Source organism: Protopterus annectens, chromosome 4.part1, assembly GCF_019279795.1.
Source record: "Protopterus annectens isolate FY-2018-M chromosome 4.part1, PAN1.0, whole genome shotgun sequence".
Taxonomy (NCBI): domain Eukaryota; kingdom Metazoa; phylum Chordata; order Ceratodontiformes; family Protopteridae; genus Protopterus; species Protopterus annectens.
In genome coordinates this window covers 835314192-835331628 of record NC_056734.1, presented here as the reverse complement: position 1 = coordinate 835331628, position 17437 = coordinate 835314192, and the positions used below count along the sequence as shown (strand labels likewise).

General features: G+C 37.5%; 1 protein-coding gene across 1 annotated transcript in view; it reads left to right on the top strand.

Moving 5' to 3' along the window:
* The window catches only part of COMMD2 (COMM domain containing 2), a 37462-nt gene extending 23804 nt beyond the window's left edge, over positions 1–13658 (top strand). The window contains exons 3-5 of the mRNA XM_044070611.1: positions 2779–2861; positions 4079–4252; positions 13343–13658. Of these exons, the coding sequence (XP_043926546.1) occupies positions 2779–2861; positions 4079–4252; positions 13343–13540 (455 nt within the window). The 3' untranslated portion in view covers positions 13541–13658. The remainder of the gene's footprint in view (positions 1–2778; positions 2862–4078; positions 4253–13342) is intronic.
* Positions 13659–17437: the final 3779 nt, after the last annotated feature.

Genomic DNA, 17437 nt, shown 5'->3' with positions numbered 1-17437 from the left:
AGTGGTGTGAGATTCATCCAACTCCTAGCATGTTATGTTTCAAGGAAGTTGAAGAACAGCATAGAAATCCCACAGAAGAGGCAAAATAGGCAAGTCGTGTTTTTATTATAATGTGGTAGTGTAAGGAAGAAAATACTTTGGAAGGAGAAATTAATGTGTTTAGATGACAATTGGGCTTTTAAATTTGGCCATGGAAAAGTCCATATAGTAAAGATGTTTGTAGCCCTTCCTTCTTCTCTGCCATTGCAGACATAAACCAATTGCTTTTCTTCCCAGTCCTGTTACTTTGTAGTTTGGGATCATCAGTGTCCATAAACTTTCAAGTCTGAGGATTCAGAGCTGGTACTGTATACTGTCAGGACAGTAGCTGAAGATGAAATGTTAGACCTGATACCATTGATTGAGCGTGGGAGTGAATAAGAAGCCCCTGCAACTAATTCCTAGCATCATAAAAAGCTAGTCTGAGCTCCTGTGTCACCCTTGTGGATGTATCCAGTTAACAAATAAAACATTTTAGCCAAAGACAAAATGCTTTCTTTGTCCCATGATTAAAACATGCCAAGCGTAAAAAATGTTGCTACAGGCCAGAGACTCAAAGTAAAGAGCATTTTTTTATAATTCATAGAATGAAGATCTTGCCTGAGAGGGTAATTATTCGAACATCATTTTCTTTGTACCCTTCCTTCAATGCATTATATGTAATGTTTGATAAGACAGTTGTATCAGTATAGCCACCTTTTTAGGCAATTTTGGGGTAGTACAAATTATTCATTGTCACCACTATTTCTAATTCACTTTTCTGAGTGAAGTTTGTAGTGGTAGTAAGCTGAGTAGGGTAGAACAGACTTCCCCATTCATAGTGGCAGTTTCTGTTTCGCCCTTTGGTATCCCCAGGCAAGCCATAGGAGATGTCATCCCTCTAATGTGTCCTGTTTCTGCTCCATAGATTCATGCCTGTTGGCTTTGCCCTGGCAGTCCTCCAATGGGAGGTGCCCATGGAGTATCCTTGCAAAGTGCTGAAACCCCCTAATCTGACTTTCTGAACGTGGAGGAGCAGTGTTTGTACTCTGATTTCCTCTCAGATTGCTGACTGTCTCATTTTATCATCGATAGTGTGCCCATCTTCTTTGTGAAAGAGCCTCATTACTCTCACTAGTATTCACTGTTTTGTTTTTTTTGCTGCTATCCAAGGTTCCTGACTGTATTTAAGGTTGGGGACATAGCCTGATTGGTAAGTTGAGAGTCTCTTTTTTGTGACTAAAGTCTTACTCATCTACACGGTTTGATACATTGCCTGCACCAGCTGATTGCTCCACCAGTGTACTGGTGAGTCTCTCGAGATCCTGTCCTCTGTTGTAAACAGCACCCCAAGATACTTAAACTCCTCCTCCTCCTGAGGTAGATGCTCCCTCTGTCACTTGGAGAGTGCACCTTACTGCTTTTCAGTAGGGATTCCTGACCTTGGATTTGGAGGTGCTGATTTTTATCTGAGTGGCTTGGGACACAATAGTGGATCAGCCCATTACACAGTGGGGATCAGTCAGCTAAAGCTAAGAGGCTATTGTCATTTGTGAGCATTAAAGATGCAACCCTCAAGCTGGATGTTCTTCAGAATTTGGCTGCATCTTGATACCTAGTCGATGAAAATAAGAGGACAGATGAGTACCACTCTCACTCCTCAAAAACAGAATAGTACATGGCAGTGGGTCATAGGACTGTGTACTGTTGTAAAACTCCCCATAAGACATTCTGAAGTACATTGCAAGATGATTTCTCCAAATCCAGCAATCGCTTTCATACAGAATGTGCAGCCTCATGTATTGACATTACCATAGATTTGGTCATTGACATCTGGCCTAAGATGTTCTGATACCAAGCATAGTTTTGACCGTCATTGTGCATAAACATTTGTGTTTGTAATGGATTTGACTGTCAGTAATATAGCAGTCAAAACAATTCACTACATGGGTTCATATCAGCAAACATTTCTTCCCAATCATTCTCTCATAAATATAAGAACTACACCAGTAAGAGGTACCCTATCAGGCTCCTTACCAACTCCTAAGAAGGCTGAATATTCAAAGTAGTTGTTAGGTGCATATGCACAAATGGGACATAGATTTCCCTTCTGCAGTTCACAATTCAGTTTTGGTTGATGCTGTCATTTACATGTACGTATACACACACACATTTTATATATATATATATATATATATATATATATATATATATATATATATATATATATATATATATATACATATTAATATTAATTATCATCATCTTCATTTTCTGACCATAGCAGCAGTTTAAAGTTCTGGTGTATAAAGTTTTAGGTGGGTTGAAAAAGAGGCCTTCTTTTTCTCATTTTTTTCCCATCATACTGTCCCAGCAGTGTGATATGATGAACTTTTCTTTCAAGGACAGACTTGTTGTGTCTGTCAAATCAGAGTTTGCTGTAAGCTGTTTATACTTCACTGTTTGCATTACTTTTTTCTTCATTATTTTTGTTACTTGTTTAGTATGATCTGTGTTCATGTGACACGTTACTGTTTTGCCACAGATTGGTTTGAGCAGCGTATAAGATGCTGAAAATGTGAACTATATCTAGCAAGATGTGTCTAGTGAACAGGGGGAGAATGTGCGTTATTTTTTTTTTCAGGTTGATTAACATTAGGCAGTTAACTGAGACATTATGTTTTATAGGGTCTTACTAACTACAGTATGTTTCTATAACTTCAGTAGTACTTGCTAAAATTAGTATGTTCTTCCTTGCAGGAAAACTAAATGTCAGTGCAGAAACTGTCCAGCATGGTGTGGAAGGCTTAATGTACCTCCTAACAGAGAGTTCAAAGTTAATGGTATGCTTCTCATTGTTTTACCCTTTCATATCCAGTCTGTGTTTCTAACAAAGAGTAACAGGGACTCTTATCAGGCAAACTCATTGTAGTTCTGTTGTTTTTGGATGGTGCTCTTTTGTCTGGTCCACTGAGAAGTAGGAACACTATTAGAGAAGTCTTGTAAACTGCTGAGGATGTTTTTCTTAGTTCTGTTGTTGGAAAAAAAAATTGATGAATAACAAAGTTTTCATTGGATGACGTGGTAAGTGTCACAGCGATGGAGGTGAAGTTGTGGACTAACACATGTTTAGGGTTAGAGCAAGAACAATGATGCAGCAGACAAAAAAAGGGGTCCCGACTTTCTGGACCACTGAGTTTTCAGTTACCTAACCATAACCAATGTACAGTCACACAAGTTCACCACCACAAAACGTATCCCCTCATATACCCTTAGTCTAACATTGCACACAAGCTTTCATGCTCAAACCAACATCAGCCCACTTGCCAGAAAAAAAAAAAACTTTTGATCTTCTTCCACTCTATATAAAATGGAATCAACAAAGCGTGCATTCAGTGTGTAGAACCCACAGGAAATGCTTTCAAAGAAATTGCTGTTTAGCAGAATGTCTGGAATCCATATATGGGCACATGTCTTTGTGTGTGTGTGTGTGTGTGTGTGTGTGTGTGTGTGTGTGTGTGTGTGTGTGTGTGAAATATGTACCAAAAAATGAGATGTGGCAAGCAGATTAACATTTGAGAGAGTAAAAATAAATTGCAAACATGTTTTTATAAAGGTATCATGGGACACATGCCGAGTACCCCTTAAAGATATAGGTTTTGAAGTACACTAGCTTTTGAATGCACTTTGAAGCAAAGCAACCCATGTTCCGACTAGGCCATCGGCTGAGGAATATTTCTTTTGGAGGTCTATGTCCTTGTAGAATGCTGCTGCAGGACACCTTGCATCACTGTTTGACTCTACCCTGCAAGTGCTCTGGCTGTCTTCCAGTGGTAAGACGCTGAAAACAGGTTTGTTTCACTTTTTTGAGAATGCTGTTTAGCCTGCATTCTGCTCCCTCAGATTATCATCTTACTATTTGCACTGCAGAGAAAAAACTGTACACACAAACTGTAACGCAGATTAATAAATTGCCTACTAGTAGTAGGAGCATGTTTGTTTAGTGAGAAATTCAAATTGTTAGCATCAGCAAACTTTAAAGCTTAATGTGTTTTTTCAGATTTCAGAAGTTGATTTTCAGGACTCTGTTCTGACGCTGGGATTCCCAGAAGAACTTAATGCACTTCTGCTCCAGTTGTACCTTAGCAACAGGAAGGAGATAAGAAATATTTTAAAGGAACTGTCACCTAGTCTTCCTCGCTACCACAACCTGGAATGGAGGCTCGATGTCCAGGTACTGTCTTATCTACACTAAATGCGTTATGAAAACATTTTTCCTTTAATTTGCGCACACAAAGTGTACATTTGTTTTTTGGGTAGTGATGAATAAGGTTCATGTTGATTGGATGCAGCTGATACTAGAGGGATTAGACTGGGGTATACTCATTAATGCCTTCCCTGACAACATGTCAGCCAGCAAAGGTGAGTAGCCCAGAGTATTTTTTATTATTAGCCCGGTAGTAGTATTTTCCTTAATTGTGGAGGCTTTCTAGATTGGCTACAGGCTGCCAGCAGGTGGCAACAAAGTGTTACTGAGCAGCAGATATTTTGTGTCACTAGACTAGAAGAAAAGTTATAAGTTCATGTTTGTATAATGTTCCTCCTACATTTGTACTGCAAAAATGAATCCTGGCCTTCTTAGAATTGTAAACTGCCTGAAGCCCTTGGCCATAGCTCAAGTACCTGCTGGGGAGAAAGTAAAATGTTCTACAGGGTCTTCTTCCTTTAAAGTACTAATACATTTCTAACAGTTGAAATTTGTACCTTCATGGAGTGCAGCAAAGGTGCAATTTAATTGTGTGCCACATACCCCTTCCCATTAAATAATACTAAGATGTGAAGTTTTTGCCAAAGACAGCACTGGGTACTGGTACCATTAGTAGCATAGTCTGGGTAGGGCGGGGGAACAGCCGCCCTATGCACAAAGTACAAGGGGGTGTGATCATCAGTTACTGATTGGCCTTTAGTACAGCGGATGTTGTAATTGCATTTATTTAGAGCTTAAGTGCTTATCAGTGTGTGCATGACAAACTAACAGATGCTTGCCACAGTTTAGAAAAGCACCACTTTGCTCATGGAGGCACGTAGATCATAACAAATTGGACCTGGCTTGCTCTGGATTGGGGAACAGAGTTTTTAACTTGGCACTGGGAAAAAAAGTCGTCATCCAGACTAACCAGTGCAATTTGCTGGGAGGAGTTTGTGCAGGGATTAGCAGAGTAGATGCCTACCAGAAGTAGATACAAGAGGAGGGGATGTATCCATATTCATCAAGGATACCTACACCTCCAGGTAAGTGGCGCAGCATGATACCTTTGAGATCATCCATGTGCAACTAACATTGGGCAAATCTGCAATGCAAATTGTGGCCTGCTACAGATCACTCTCCATGACCCAGGACCACCACTCCACCTTTCTGGAGACACTGGAAAACATGAAGGTCCTACCGAACACCCTGATGTTGTGGGATTTCCATTACCCTACCATTAACTGGGAAAACTACTCGTGTACAAACTCCCAGGCCCTGCGCTTCCTGGAATTCATCAACTCAAATGCCCTGGATCAGCTGGTAAACTCTCCTACCAGAGGTGAAAACATATTGGACCTGGTCATCACCAACATGGGCGACAGGTGTTCCACACCAGAAGTCAACCTGTCACTGGTTAGATCAGACTATAAACTAATCACTCTGGATGTCCACACCCCACCACCACCCCCCAACTAAGGAAACCACAGTAAAAAAACTTTTCTAAAGCAAACTTTGCCTTTCGTAAGACAGAGGTGGTAAGTTTCACAGCCCCCATGCTAAAGGATAACGCTGCCCAAGATGCAGAAACCTTTACAAATGCACTCTATGAGCACCTACAAGGATGCATGGATCGTGCCATCCCTAGCAAAACCAAGACTCGCTCCTCTAAGAGAAGGAAACCAGTCTGGTGGACCCCTGCCATAAACAGGCTATACAGTAGAAGGAGGAAACTAGTTCAGAAAAAAAGCAAATCCCAAGAAGGAAAGACATCCATGATCTGTATCAGTAAGAAACTAAGGTCCCTCATAAAATCATCTAAGGCTAACTTCAAAAGTAAAATAGCCAAAGATTCAAAAGATAACCACAAAGCCTTCTTTAGCTATGTTAAGAATCTGAGTGGCAACTCACAGATTTGCACTGAGTTAGTGCAAAATAGAACAAAAATACTGAACCTACTGATATTGCCAACATCCTGGAAGATGGATTCATTGCAAACTTCACCCCCCCTCACCCCCAAAAGGGCCCACAACAATACCGGAAAAGTGTAGTGTCCCAGAAATCACAAACTCGCAGGTGAAAACAGCCCTTTCAAAAGCCACAAACACAGCGTCAATTGGGCCAGATGGTGTCCCAGGCTGCATTTTGCATGAACTACAGCATGAAATAACCCCCCCCCCATCTAAACACGCTGTTCAGCCTCAGCCTCTCCACAGGCTACATGCCCATAGAATGGCGCACAGCAACGGTTATTCCGCTCCACAAAGGAGGGGCCACAACTGACCCTTGTAACTATCTCCCCATAAGCCTGGTTCGCAAGGCTATGGAGCGCATCATAATGGAACTCATTAACAAAGACATTGGGAACCTCCAAACACTTGACTCGACCCAGTTTGGCTTTGTTAAGGGCAGCTCATGCCTACTAAACGTGGTTGACTTCTTCAAGACAGTCACCAAGGCCATAGACGAGGGAAAGGTGGTTCACACAGCCTACCGTGACCTCACCAAGGCTTTCGGCACCATTCCCCACTCGGGTATTACAGAAAAACTCACCAGCCTGAACATAAACCCCTACTTCATAAAATGGGTTGTCAACTGGCTTACAGACAGGACTCACACGGTAAGAATAGCGGGCTCCAGGTCCGACTCTAAACCAGTCACAAGTGGTGTCCCGCAAGGCTCGGTCCTGGGACCCCTAGTGTTCGGCATATACTTCTCAGAAGTACAGGCAAACACAGGAGGACTATGGCTAACCAAGTTCGCCGATGACTGCAAACTGGGAGCCATAATTGACAATCCGTCTGACACGGAAACCCTCCAAAAGGACCTTACTGAGACGGACACCTGGTGTCAGTCATGGCCTCAAGCTAAATGCCAAAAAATGGATAGTCATCCCATTTGGGAAAAACAAAGCACCCACGAATTACCACATAGGTGGTAGCCACCTTAATACCGAAGAGGTAATAAGAGATCTGAGGACGCAGGAAGATAGTAATCTCTCCTTTAACAATCATATTGCTAAAGTAGTTAGGAAATCCTTCTCTGTGGCCCATCTAATTACTAAAGGGTTCACATCTAGAAATAGAGATTATAGTGCCCCTCTACTCGTCACTCATCAGACCCATTATAGACTACAATGCCCCATTTGGGATGTACCTCACAAGACACTTCCAACAGCTGGAAAGACCACAAAAGTACCTCACCAAGAGGATTACTGGCCTCAAACATATGTCCTTTGCAGCCCGACTGAAAAAACTGTGGCATATCGCTTACTCAGAGGTGATCTCTGCCTGATTTACAAAGCCATTTCCAACTCAGAATTGGTGGACATGCTCCACCTAAAGAAATTCAAGTCACTGCGAGCCATGCGCTCTAGTGAGCTAAACCTAGCCACAACAATAAATAGAACATGCTGGAGGGATAGATTCCTGTCAGAGACTCCCCATGCTTTGGAACAAAATTCCTAACTACATTAGGCAGAGCCCCTCACTAACACTCTTCAAGAGAAACCTTGACGAGTGGATGGGTAACAGAAAATACACCCCTGGGATCACTTCATTGGCTCTGCTTGACAGAGGCTCAGTTAATTAATCAATGGGGCGGCGAAAGCCGACCCACTCTGGCTAGGCTTATAAATGCCCTCAAGCAGATAGCCTAGTACTTGCCTATGAACTTAAGAGATAAAAGGCAACTAAGAAAGCCAGAGGGTTAAAATGCCACAAACAGCAGTTTTTTAGAGCTAAAGATAATTGTCTGGTCAAATGCCTGCGAACGCTAACTTTTATGGAGAGAAAGTGGCATGTTGCTTGAAATCTATGCTGTTACCATGTAGCTGGTGTAGATTAGGGTTGTGATCTTAAGATACTCTGTCTGGGAACAGACCTTCTGGAAATCAGGAGGGATAGGAAGGCAGCCACTAGCCATCTCCTATAGAAGATGGCTCCCCATTAGAAGCCATTCTTTTTCAGCAAATTTGTTGCTCCAAAGTCTGATGACATCTTGCATGTACACACCAGCCATTCCACAAATTGTTATGTGCTTCCTATGTTGAGCACTTAACAGCCACTCTAACAGCAATACATTTGTGTGAGTTAAGTAGTTCATAAATACTGTGGGCGACTTTGCATTTGTAGGCTGTACAGAATTAAAAATCAACTGTGGAGGGTAGAGAGAGGGACAAAAATAAGTAACATACAAAAAAAAAGCCAGATAACTTGATTCCTTAAATTAGGCACTGACTAGCACTGGCACGTAAAATGTCTCAAACATGCTTGGTTGTGTTAGAGTAGTGAAGTATTTAACAAATTAAGGTAAATAAAGAAAAATGGATGAATAAACATTCATTCAAGCCCGGAAACATTCCGATATAGAGGCACAGCTGCTGCAATAATTGTTTATACTATTTTTCTTCCCAGCATCGTAATATAATGTTGTAGGTGATGTTTGTAAAAGTGTCTCCTTGAGTGCTTTCAGTCCTTCCTATATAAAATGCATCACATGCTTTACAAATGGCAATATATACAGTCCCAAAGCTGTTGCAAGTGTAATAACCTTTCATGTTTCATTTTCTTCTAACTTTTATCCTTAATGTGGTTGAGGTACTACCTGAAATTTAAATACATTCATTACAAGTACCACATTTAGGAGTCTCGTCCTTTGCTCCTTCTTATTGTGTAATTTCCTAGCCTTGCCTGACTCCAAAATATTTTTAATGTTTCCTCATTTTGAATAAATAAAATTTGGACATTCACTGATGTAATCAAGTATATTTTCATAATTCATAAAATCTCCAGTTTCCATTAATACCTTTAATTGACCAACTTTGACTATTATAAGTTAAGACCATAGTGGGTTTAATAGTATAATTGTTACAGTGTGTTTCAAGGGTGTTTCTGATCTCTCAAGTAACAGAAAATTCCTGTCATTCTTTTAGACATTACTTCTTTAAGTACCTCGGCTAATATTCAGGGTAGCCACATTAAAAAAAAAAATTATCTTCCTTTTTCAGCTCTCTTAAAAGTTCATCATAGTCTGACACCATCCTTGCTAGTCTTATCATCTGGCCTTTAATTATACCTTTCTTTTAACTGTATGAATGGCAGCTCATAAATTTAAATTGTTTGAAAGTTTGTTTTTAGTATATGTTAGAAATAAATGTTTTTGCTATGTTGTCCATCCTAATATTCAACACTGAATCCTTAGAGAACTCATAAGTAAATTTAAAAAAATATTTTTATTTATATATTCAATAAATCTAATTAATTCTTATTCAGTTTGTTTCATATACTAAATATATAATTCTAATATTTTGTATGATTTAATACTACTCAAAGTCAAAGTTAAAAATGTACTTCTCATCCGAAAAATACATACTATATTTGCAAATATTGGGGTGCATGCAACACACAATACTTTTGGGCAAAACTCCCCATCATAGTATCTGTAATTATTTTTCAATACTACTTCAGTAAATGTCACCAAAACATTTATGTCAGTGGCAGATAAAAAAATTGCAGCAACATAAAACATCAGAAAACTTCTCTACACCATAATCCACAACATCTATGATCACCATTAAACTGTCAGATTTGCACAATTCATTAGTCAGGCAAGTTAGGAAATGCTAAGAATCTTTTAGCAGCTAATCGTGTTCATAAAAAGGTTTTAATTTTATGTCTCAGAAACTGCCATAGGTTGGGTAATTGAACGCCCTGCATCAACAATGGGACACAAAGGGGGATCTTCTATGCTTGAATGCACTTTGGGTATACCAATGAAATTAGGCATCAGAGGTTTGTCCATATTTAAAAAAATGTTGCATAAATCAAGAGGCACATGTTTTTCGTAACACCATATCGCTCAAACATAAGACAATCTGTTTGTAGGCAATGTTAACTTCTAATGTCATGAAATACATGTTTATATACATCACCATCAAAGTCCCCTTTCTTTAAAATGTCATAACCTTGGTACCATCCATATTTTATTCTTTGTTCTTTAATAAATATTCTCAGATTTATTTTTCTTGTAAAAAGTCTTAGTTGAAGCAAAACAGCCCCAGCATCAAAGGCCTATTTGCTAAAAATTTGAAACCATGTTGAAAGTCTAAAATAAGTATCATTAATGTTGAAGACACTGTGGTTAAAAAAATTGAAATCCTTAAATGTTTTTATGCAAGGCTCATAAACCGAACTAGTGTAAAGCTTGTTAAACTCTGTACGTTTGTGTACATTTGTTTATCAGTCAAAGTTTATACATATACAAGTTCTATCATAAACCTTCTCAAAGGCTAATAACAGTTTCCCATGAAATATTTACCAGTATTCAGTGAGTTATTGTTTGAGTTCCATTGGGATATCCTGTCTGAACATCATAATAGCTGGAACTCCAAAGGGTCATCCATCATTCCTTTCATCCTCAGAATCAGTTTGAGAAAATTCATTGTTTACAAAGCCTGTGTTAATATTAACTCCATAAGGCATGGGATAAGCTTTATAGTTGTCGTAGTCGTACTTATCCCTATCGATTTTTTTTTTTCGGTTGGATATTAGTAATATTTTGACAGCTAGTTTCCACCCACTTGAAAACCCCTGAATATTTAGTATGCTCAAACAGCAGATCATTTCTGATAGAATTGTCAAGTGTCGAAATCTGACTAAACCACTCCATTTTTTTGGGATTGTTTTTAATCAAAAGTTCCATGAGTTCACATCCTCCTCAGTCAGCTAACTATATAAGATTTTTATGCAGTTCAGGGATATTTCTAAAACCGTAATCTCTTTGGAATCCTTTTATTCTTAATACATTCTTTAAAATTAGTATTTTCTAGTTGCAAGTTCCTATATTTACTTTTTTTTTTTTCAAAGTTGTTCAGTTGAAAAGTTAACCTACTTTGAGTTAACACCCATTGCATTATATACTGTAGGGTTCTGAAACTATGATTTTAAGGACATGCATGACAGAGAGGAAGACAAATTAACAGGCCACTTGGAATGAAGCTGGACAATAGCATCTTGTTCTAGAAGGATCTCATAGTCAAATCTGGATGCAAGTCCATCATTGTTCAAATTCTTTGTTTTGTTGGATTGTGTACTAAGCCCCACCAAGGAAGTCCCACAATTAAGCTGTCAATCCAGCAACATTAAATCTCCTACAGTTTGCAAAAGATTGTTAGTCAACAACACTACTCCAGTGTAGAGATGTTATCCTGGAAATACTGTGCTTAATGAAAACTTGGACCCACCAAAAAAGTACAATAGTTGTGCAAATATCGACCAAAAACCATGTAAACATTGCCATAGTTGTTGAAAATATGATCAGTTTTAATGATGCTAAGCAGTTGAATGTCATGTGATAATTTGTGGTCATGTGATTTGCTTCTAGTTAAATGATTATGTATTGGTTGTATGTTCTGATGAAGTTTTGTATTAAATGGACAGAAACACTTGCCATCATTAAAACTGATTTGTTTTGTCAACACCTTTGATAATGCTTTCATGTTTTTTTTGTTGATATTTGCACTGCTATTGCACTGTTTTGGTGGTTCCAACTGAAATGTATAGACTGAACCAAGTCTAACAGAGAAACTTTCTGCGAATGCATAGTACATCCAGAGACTTGGTAGAGGTGTCTAGAGTCATTAAAGAAAATGCAAGTATGGATCATGCATTACCTTGCCATACTGAATACTTCAAGTAGTTTTGCACAGTTTTTCCTTACCACAAGGATGCACCCCACAAAGAAGAAAGTGGCCAGGACCCAACTGTGCAATACATTACAATATATCCAATATGCTTTGTGCTTGCATGCATACTGGATATATTGTAATGTATTGTATCCACTCGTCCTGCAATGATCATTGAAGACAATGTACATCCATTACAGAAATGCCAGAGTTAAAGATAATGTATTGCAATTTTGAATGGAATGGGCTCACACAGGTGTACTGCACAGAAAGAACTAACGAGATGGCAGGGTTTCTCTAGATAGTTTGGCAGGTTAGGTTAAGTGCATATAGTTATCCAGGAATTAATGATTCATGTTCAATTTCAAGTTTGTTAAAATTGAACAGTCTTAAGAGATGATTTTAATGTTTTAGGGTCGTTAATTATGTTTATTATTTTATCACATCATTATTTTTTTCATGACTACAATAATGAGTCAGTGGGTTCACTTATGTTTTTTACTATTAGACTATATATGTTCAGTTAATGGTTACTAATTATAAATATATATGCATAAATAATCATTCTGGATATTATAAATTACATATTTACTATTTAATATTGTTGCTTTTCCCATTAACATGAGTTGCTTTGCATTTGTTATTTTGTTTTACGTATTTATAATGACATTCTAATGTATTGAGTATGTCTCTTTAAATAGAATGAGAAGGAGGTTCAGCATTTTACGTAGTAATTGGTACTCAATTTCAAATGTTTTTAAATGCCTTATGCTGACGAAAAAGCGCTTTAAAATATTATTTTATTTATCTGTTAATAAATTCTCTTCGCTGCCACTACACTCGTTATTTTTCTTTATTAGTTTATTTTTTCTTGGCTTTTTTTCTCTCTAGATAGTGATAGAAAGTTGAACATCAGTAAAAGTAATGGAATAAAAAAGGGGGGGTTGTCAAGGTGACATAATGGTTAAGGTGTTTGCCTTTACGGACACAAGGTTCAAAGTTTGATCCTTACTTAAGGAACCATGGTTTGGCTTAAAAAAATTGTTTGGAATCATTAGCCTAGTAATCGCCTATAAACTGAAAGGAGCAAGAGGTATAACTGTCTAAATTTTGCAGATTTTGGTGCTGGAATAAATAACTCCACCTCTTAATCTTGTACAATCATAGTCTGTCTGTGCGTAGTTTTACCCATCTGTCTACCTGTGTAGCATTGCCTTTTAAATGCCTGACCTGTTGTGATATGAACTTTAACAGTCTCACAATATGGAGGTTATTTTCATGGTGTATTTTCAAATTGTGGCTTTTTTTAATTGCCAGTGGAATAGATGTTTTTGAATGTATCATTTGTATGTATAGTTTCTAGTCTGTGACATTTTTTTGCTTCTGTTTACTAGCTTGCTAACAGAGCTCTAAGACAGCAGATTAAGCCAGTCATGATCTTGAAACTGCACCTTGATCAGAATGGAGATAAAAACAGTAAAATTTTGCAGACAGATCCTGCAACGTTGATCCATATTATTCATCAGCTGGAAAAAGCGTTGGAGGAAATGAAAACGAGCCACTGTCGAAGAATCGTACGGAATATCAAATAGCAAAAAAAGCTTTTGAACTCTTTCATCTGAATGCTGCATTTAAACAAAGCAAGAAGAAACTTTGCAGTGTGGAGGGTGTGATGTTCACTTCGTGAATTGTGTTATGCACTTAGTTCACGTAATAAAAATCGAACTGTAAAATACATGCTACAAGATAATCAAATAGAAAATAGTAGGTAATCCACAGTTGAATATCCTTTATTGAAACATGCAAACTTTTTAACTCAGCTGTGGACCACCTACTATTTTCTATTTGATTATCATGTAGCATGTATTTTACAGTTCGATTTTTATTAAGTGAACTAAGTGCATAACTTAATTCAGGAAGTGAACATCACACCCTCCACACTGCAAAGTTTATTTTTGGTTTGTTTTGGACCCAGTATAGGTTGCATACTGTTTTTTTCTGAGACTTCAAGGGATACCACGGATTTCTTTTTTTGAATGCTGTATTTAGTGATATATGGTGAGCACGAAGAAAGCCAGCATTTCCTTTTAGGACAGGTTCTGCCTCATTGTGATCTTTAACTGGATTAAATGACTAAACATACTGAATGGATGAGCAAAAAACGTGGTTATTTTGCAGGAACTCAGGATTTCACATTGCCATATAGTACATTGGGAAAATTCAATTAAGCCTTTAACCTTGGACATTAAACTGCCAGAAAAAGAATTGTATCTCTTGAGATTTGTACTGAACTGTTGTACATTGACTTTTATTATGTGTCAATGAATTAGTTTGTTTCTGTTTGCAATGTTGGTTATGTAGTAGAGCATTAAATGAGCATTTATTACTTTTGTATGTCTTTTGCAATGTGGAGAGAGGTGCTTCATTTCTGACTTTATTTTCTGCCTTATAGGAGAAGTGGAATTTAGTGTACCATGCATTACATTTTTCTTGTAGCTTTCTTGCCATGGGCACCAAACAGAACTTAAATAGAATATTTTATTCAGGCTGCTGCTAATGACTCAGAATTTTTAATAAGGAAGACTTCTGCTGTGCTTACAGTACTTACTGCACTGCAGTATTTTTATTCTACCCCTTATTCCCTCATCAAATCTTCTGTAAAGGTTACAATATTATTCTTGTGTTTGGGAAATGTTAGCTCATTCCACTCCTTAACTGTCTTATCCCAGAACTGTTCTTTTATTTCACTGATACTGTAACACATTTCCATTTATAATCTGGTAAAGTGATTCCTCTGTCTTTTTTTTTTTTTTTTCATCTGCATATATTTTTTCAGAAAAGCTTTCAAAACCATGAGCATTATTCACTTATTAGTGGACCAAAATAGTATCCCCTAGAAAATCATTACATAGCAGAGAACATCCCCATCTTGTATAATATCTTGTTATAGGTCAAACAAGTCACGGAGCCTACCTTCATAGGAGTACAAAGTAAAGATTAAGGTTTAGTGGGGACAGTAAAGAAGTCGACCCATACCTTGTCTGTTTTGGTGTTGTGTTCTCAAGTAATTGTGGATGATGTAGACTTGAGTAAAATAAAATATGCTGTGCTCTCTCAAAAATAGATACCATCCTGGGAATAGTATACAAATAGTGCCTCCAAGGGCTGTAAAAACAAAAATAAATCCAATGTTGACCTATGCTGCAGAGGTATGGTAGAGTGGACAAAGTCTGGGACTTACAGAATTAGTCTATATAGTAATGACGAAAGCTTGTTGACTCACTCCAACATTTCTGGAGTTGTGTTGGAAAACTCGGGATTGAAAACAAGCTGACTTTGTTGGATGCCCTTAGTTTGGTAAAGTGGCTACAGTTAATGAGAATAGATAGTGATGAGAAAGTCAAAAGTTTTTGGAATGAAAAAAAGAATGATATGTAAACTTCAGAAAAACTTGGAAAAATTATTGATTTGAGTAGCTGAGTCTAAAATCTTATATTTTGACACACACACACACACACACACACACACACACACACACACACACACACACACACACACACACACACACACACACACACACCTTGGAACATCAAGGAACTAAAGGAGAACAAGAACATACACTATTCAGAAAAGTATCTGGAAACATTGCGATTACCCAAACGCTGATTATCTTTTATGATTTAAAAAATAGAGATTGGGGCATTAATTATGAGATTTAAGCTTAGGATTCAGTGTAGGGGGAGATGTATCCCTGCAGCAATGAGTCAAGAGGCGATCTTGAGTGTGTGGTTGCATTGTCTGTTATATAGCCATTTAAAGTCTATGCTGCAACATATTTTTGGTCCAAGCTATGATTGTATAATCACCACAAATACAAAGGAGCAAGTAACTCTCCTGTTTATCACAGAGATGTTCCCACCACCAAGCATTTGGTTCTTGTATTTAGTCATGATGCACAGACTAAGAGGAAACTAAAGGAATGTTGTAGTTTGATATAAACAAAAAGTTGAGTACTATTGTGAACTTGGAATAATATGTTGGATTTGAATTGGTTTATTCTCAGTAAACAACACATCTTTAGATATGATAGTAAAAGATGTTGAGCTAGAGTTGGTCTTGTGGATGCTTCAGAGCAACAGCACACCCACTTATGTGCTATTAGTGTTGTGTAAACTAGATGTAACAAATATTGTGAGGCCCACAGTTTTTGAAGCCTCTTTACAAACCTTATGTGAATGGTACAAAACATAGAGCTTATTTTATCTGCCCATACTCCTGGATATCCAAAATTAGGTGCAATGTATAGTGTCAACAAGTCGCACAGTTTGACTTTGAAAAAAGTAAGTCTATTGATTCTATTTCTGCACTACGTGCTGGGTGTAATTTTCCATTAGAGAGTGTAGTGCAGTGTAAGGAGGGTGCCACATTCCTAAGGAACTGTTTATATGACAGAGTAAACTGAGATCCCATATGTCTAAGTTGGTAGCTGAAGTGGGCATAAAAGATCTTGTTGCATTAAAAAAAAAATAGGCAAATTTCCATTGTCATTATGTATACTGTCCTGGTTATACCCAGAATATAGGCTGTGTCTAGTGTGATTAACCCAATCAACAATTTAAGGAAATACTGTACCTTTCTTTATTTCATAACTTCCTGGTCTTCATTTTTTAATAAGTATTAGATATTAAGATGCACATTAAGACCACTGGCCCAGTTTTAGCTCACTATAGAGTATATTGATACTGAACCAGATCCTGATTACTAGAAATTGTCCCTTCTTTAATATTGCTTTCATATTTAATGGCAGAAAATTTCTGTGATGGTGTTTTGATTTTCACTGTGTATGGAAAGTATGTGCCTAAGTTAATCCCGCTGCACACTCAGTTTCTTATCTTAATTTCCTACTTTATATCCCTAATTAATCCAGTTTATTATGGCTGTGTGTGTGTGTATATGTATGTGTGTGTATATAAATATATATATATATATATATATATATATATATATATATATATATATATATATATATGTATGTATATATATATATATATATAGTGTGTGTGTGTGTGTATATATATATATATATATATATATATATATATATACACACACACACACACACACACACACACACACACACACACACACACACACACACGGTCTATGCCTGGGGTTTTGTTATTGATGCCATGCACTCTTACCAGCTGTAATCATAGAAAACAAGTTTTCCCACTGGCTGACTTTATCTCCTAGCTTTATTAAAGTATTTTCTGAAGCATATGATTGCCACGAATGCTGGAGTTTTCCTTCATTTTTTTCCAGGCCGTGTGATCAGCTTGTTAATGAGCAGCTTTTAAGATTTTATTTCTTTCCTTGAATAACAGAAACAGAAAATTGTGCAAATTCACTTATTTTCATACAGATGAGATTTTTATACTACAATCCAATCAGATTGTTTATCCCCATAGTTGTGGGTGAAAAACTAGACT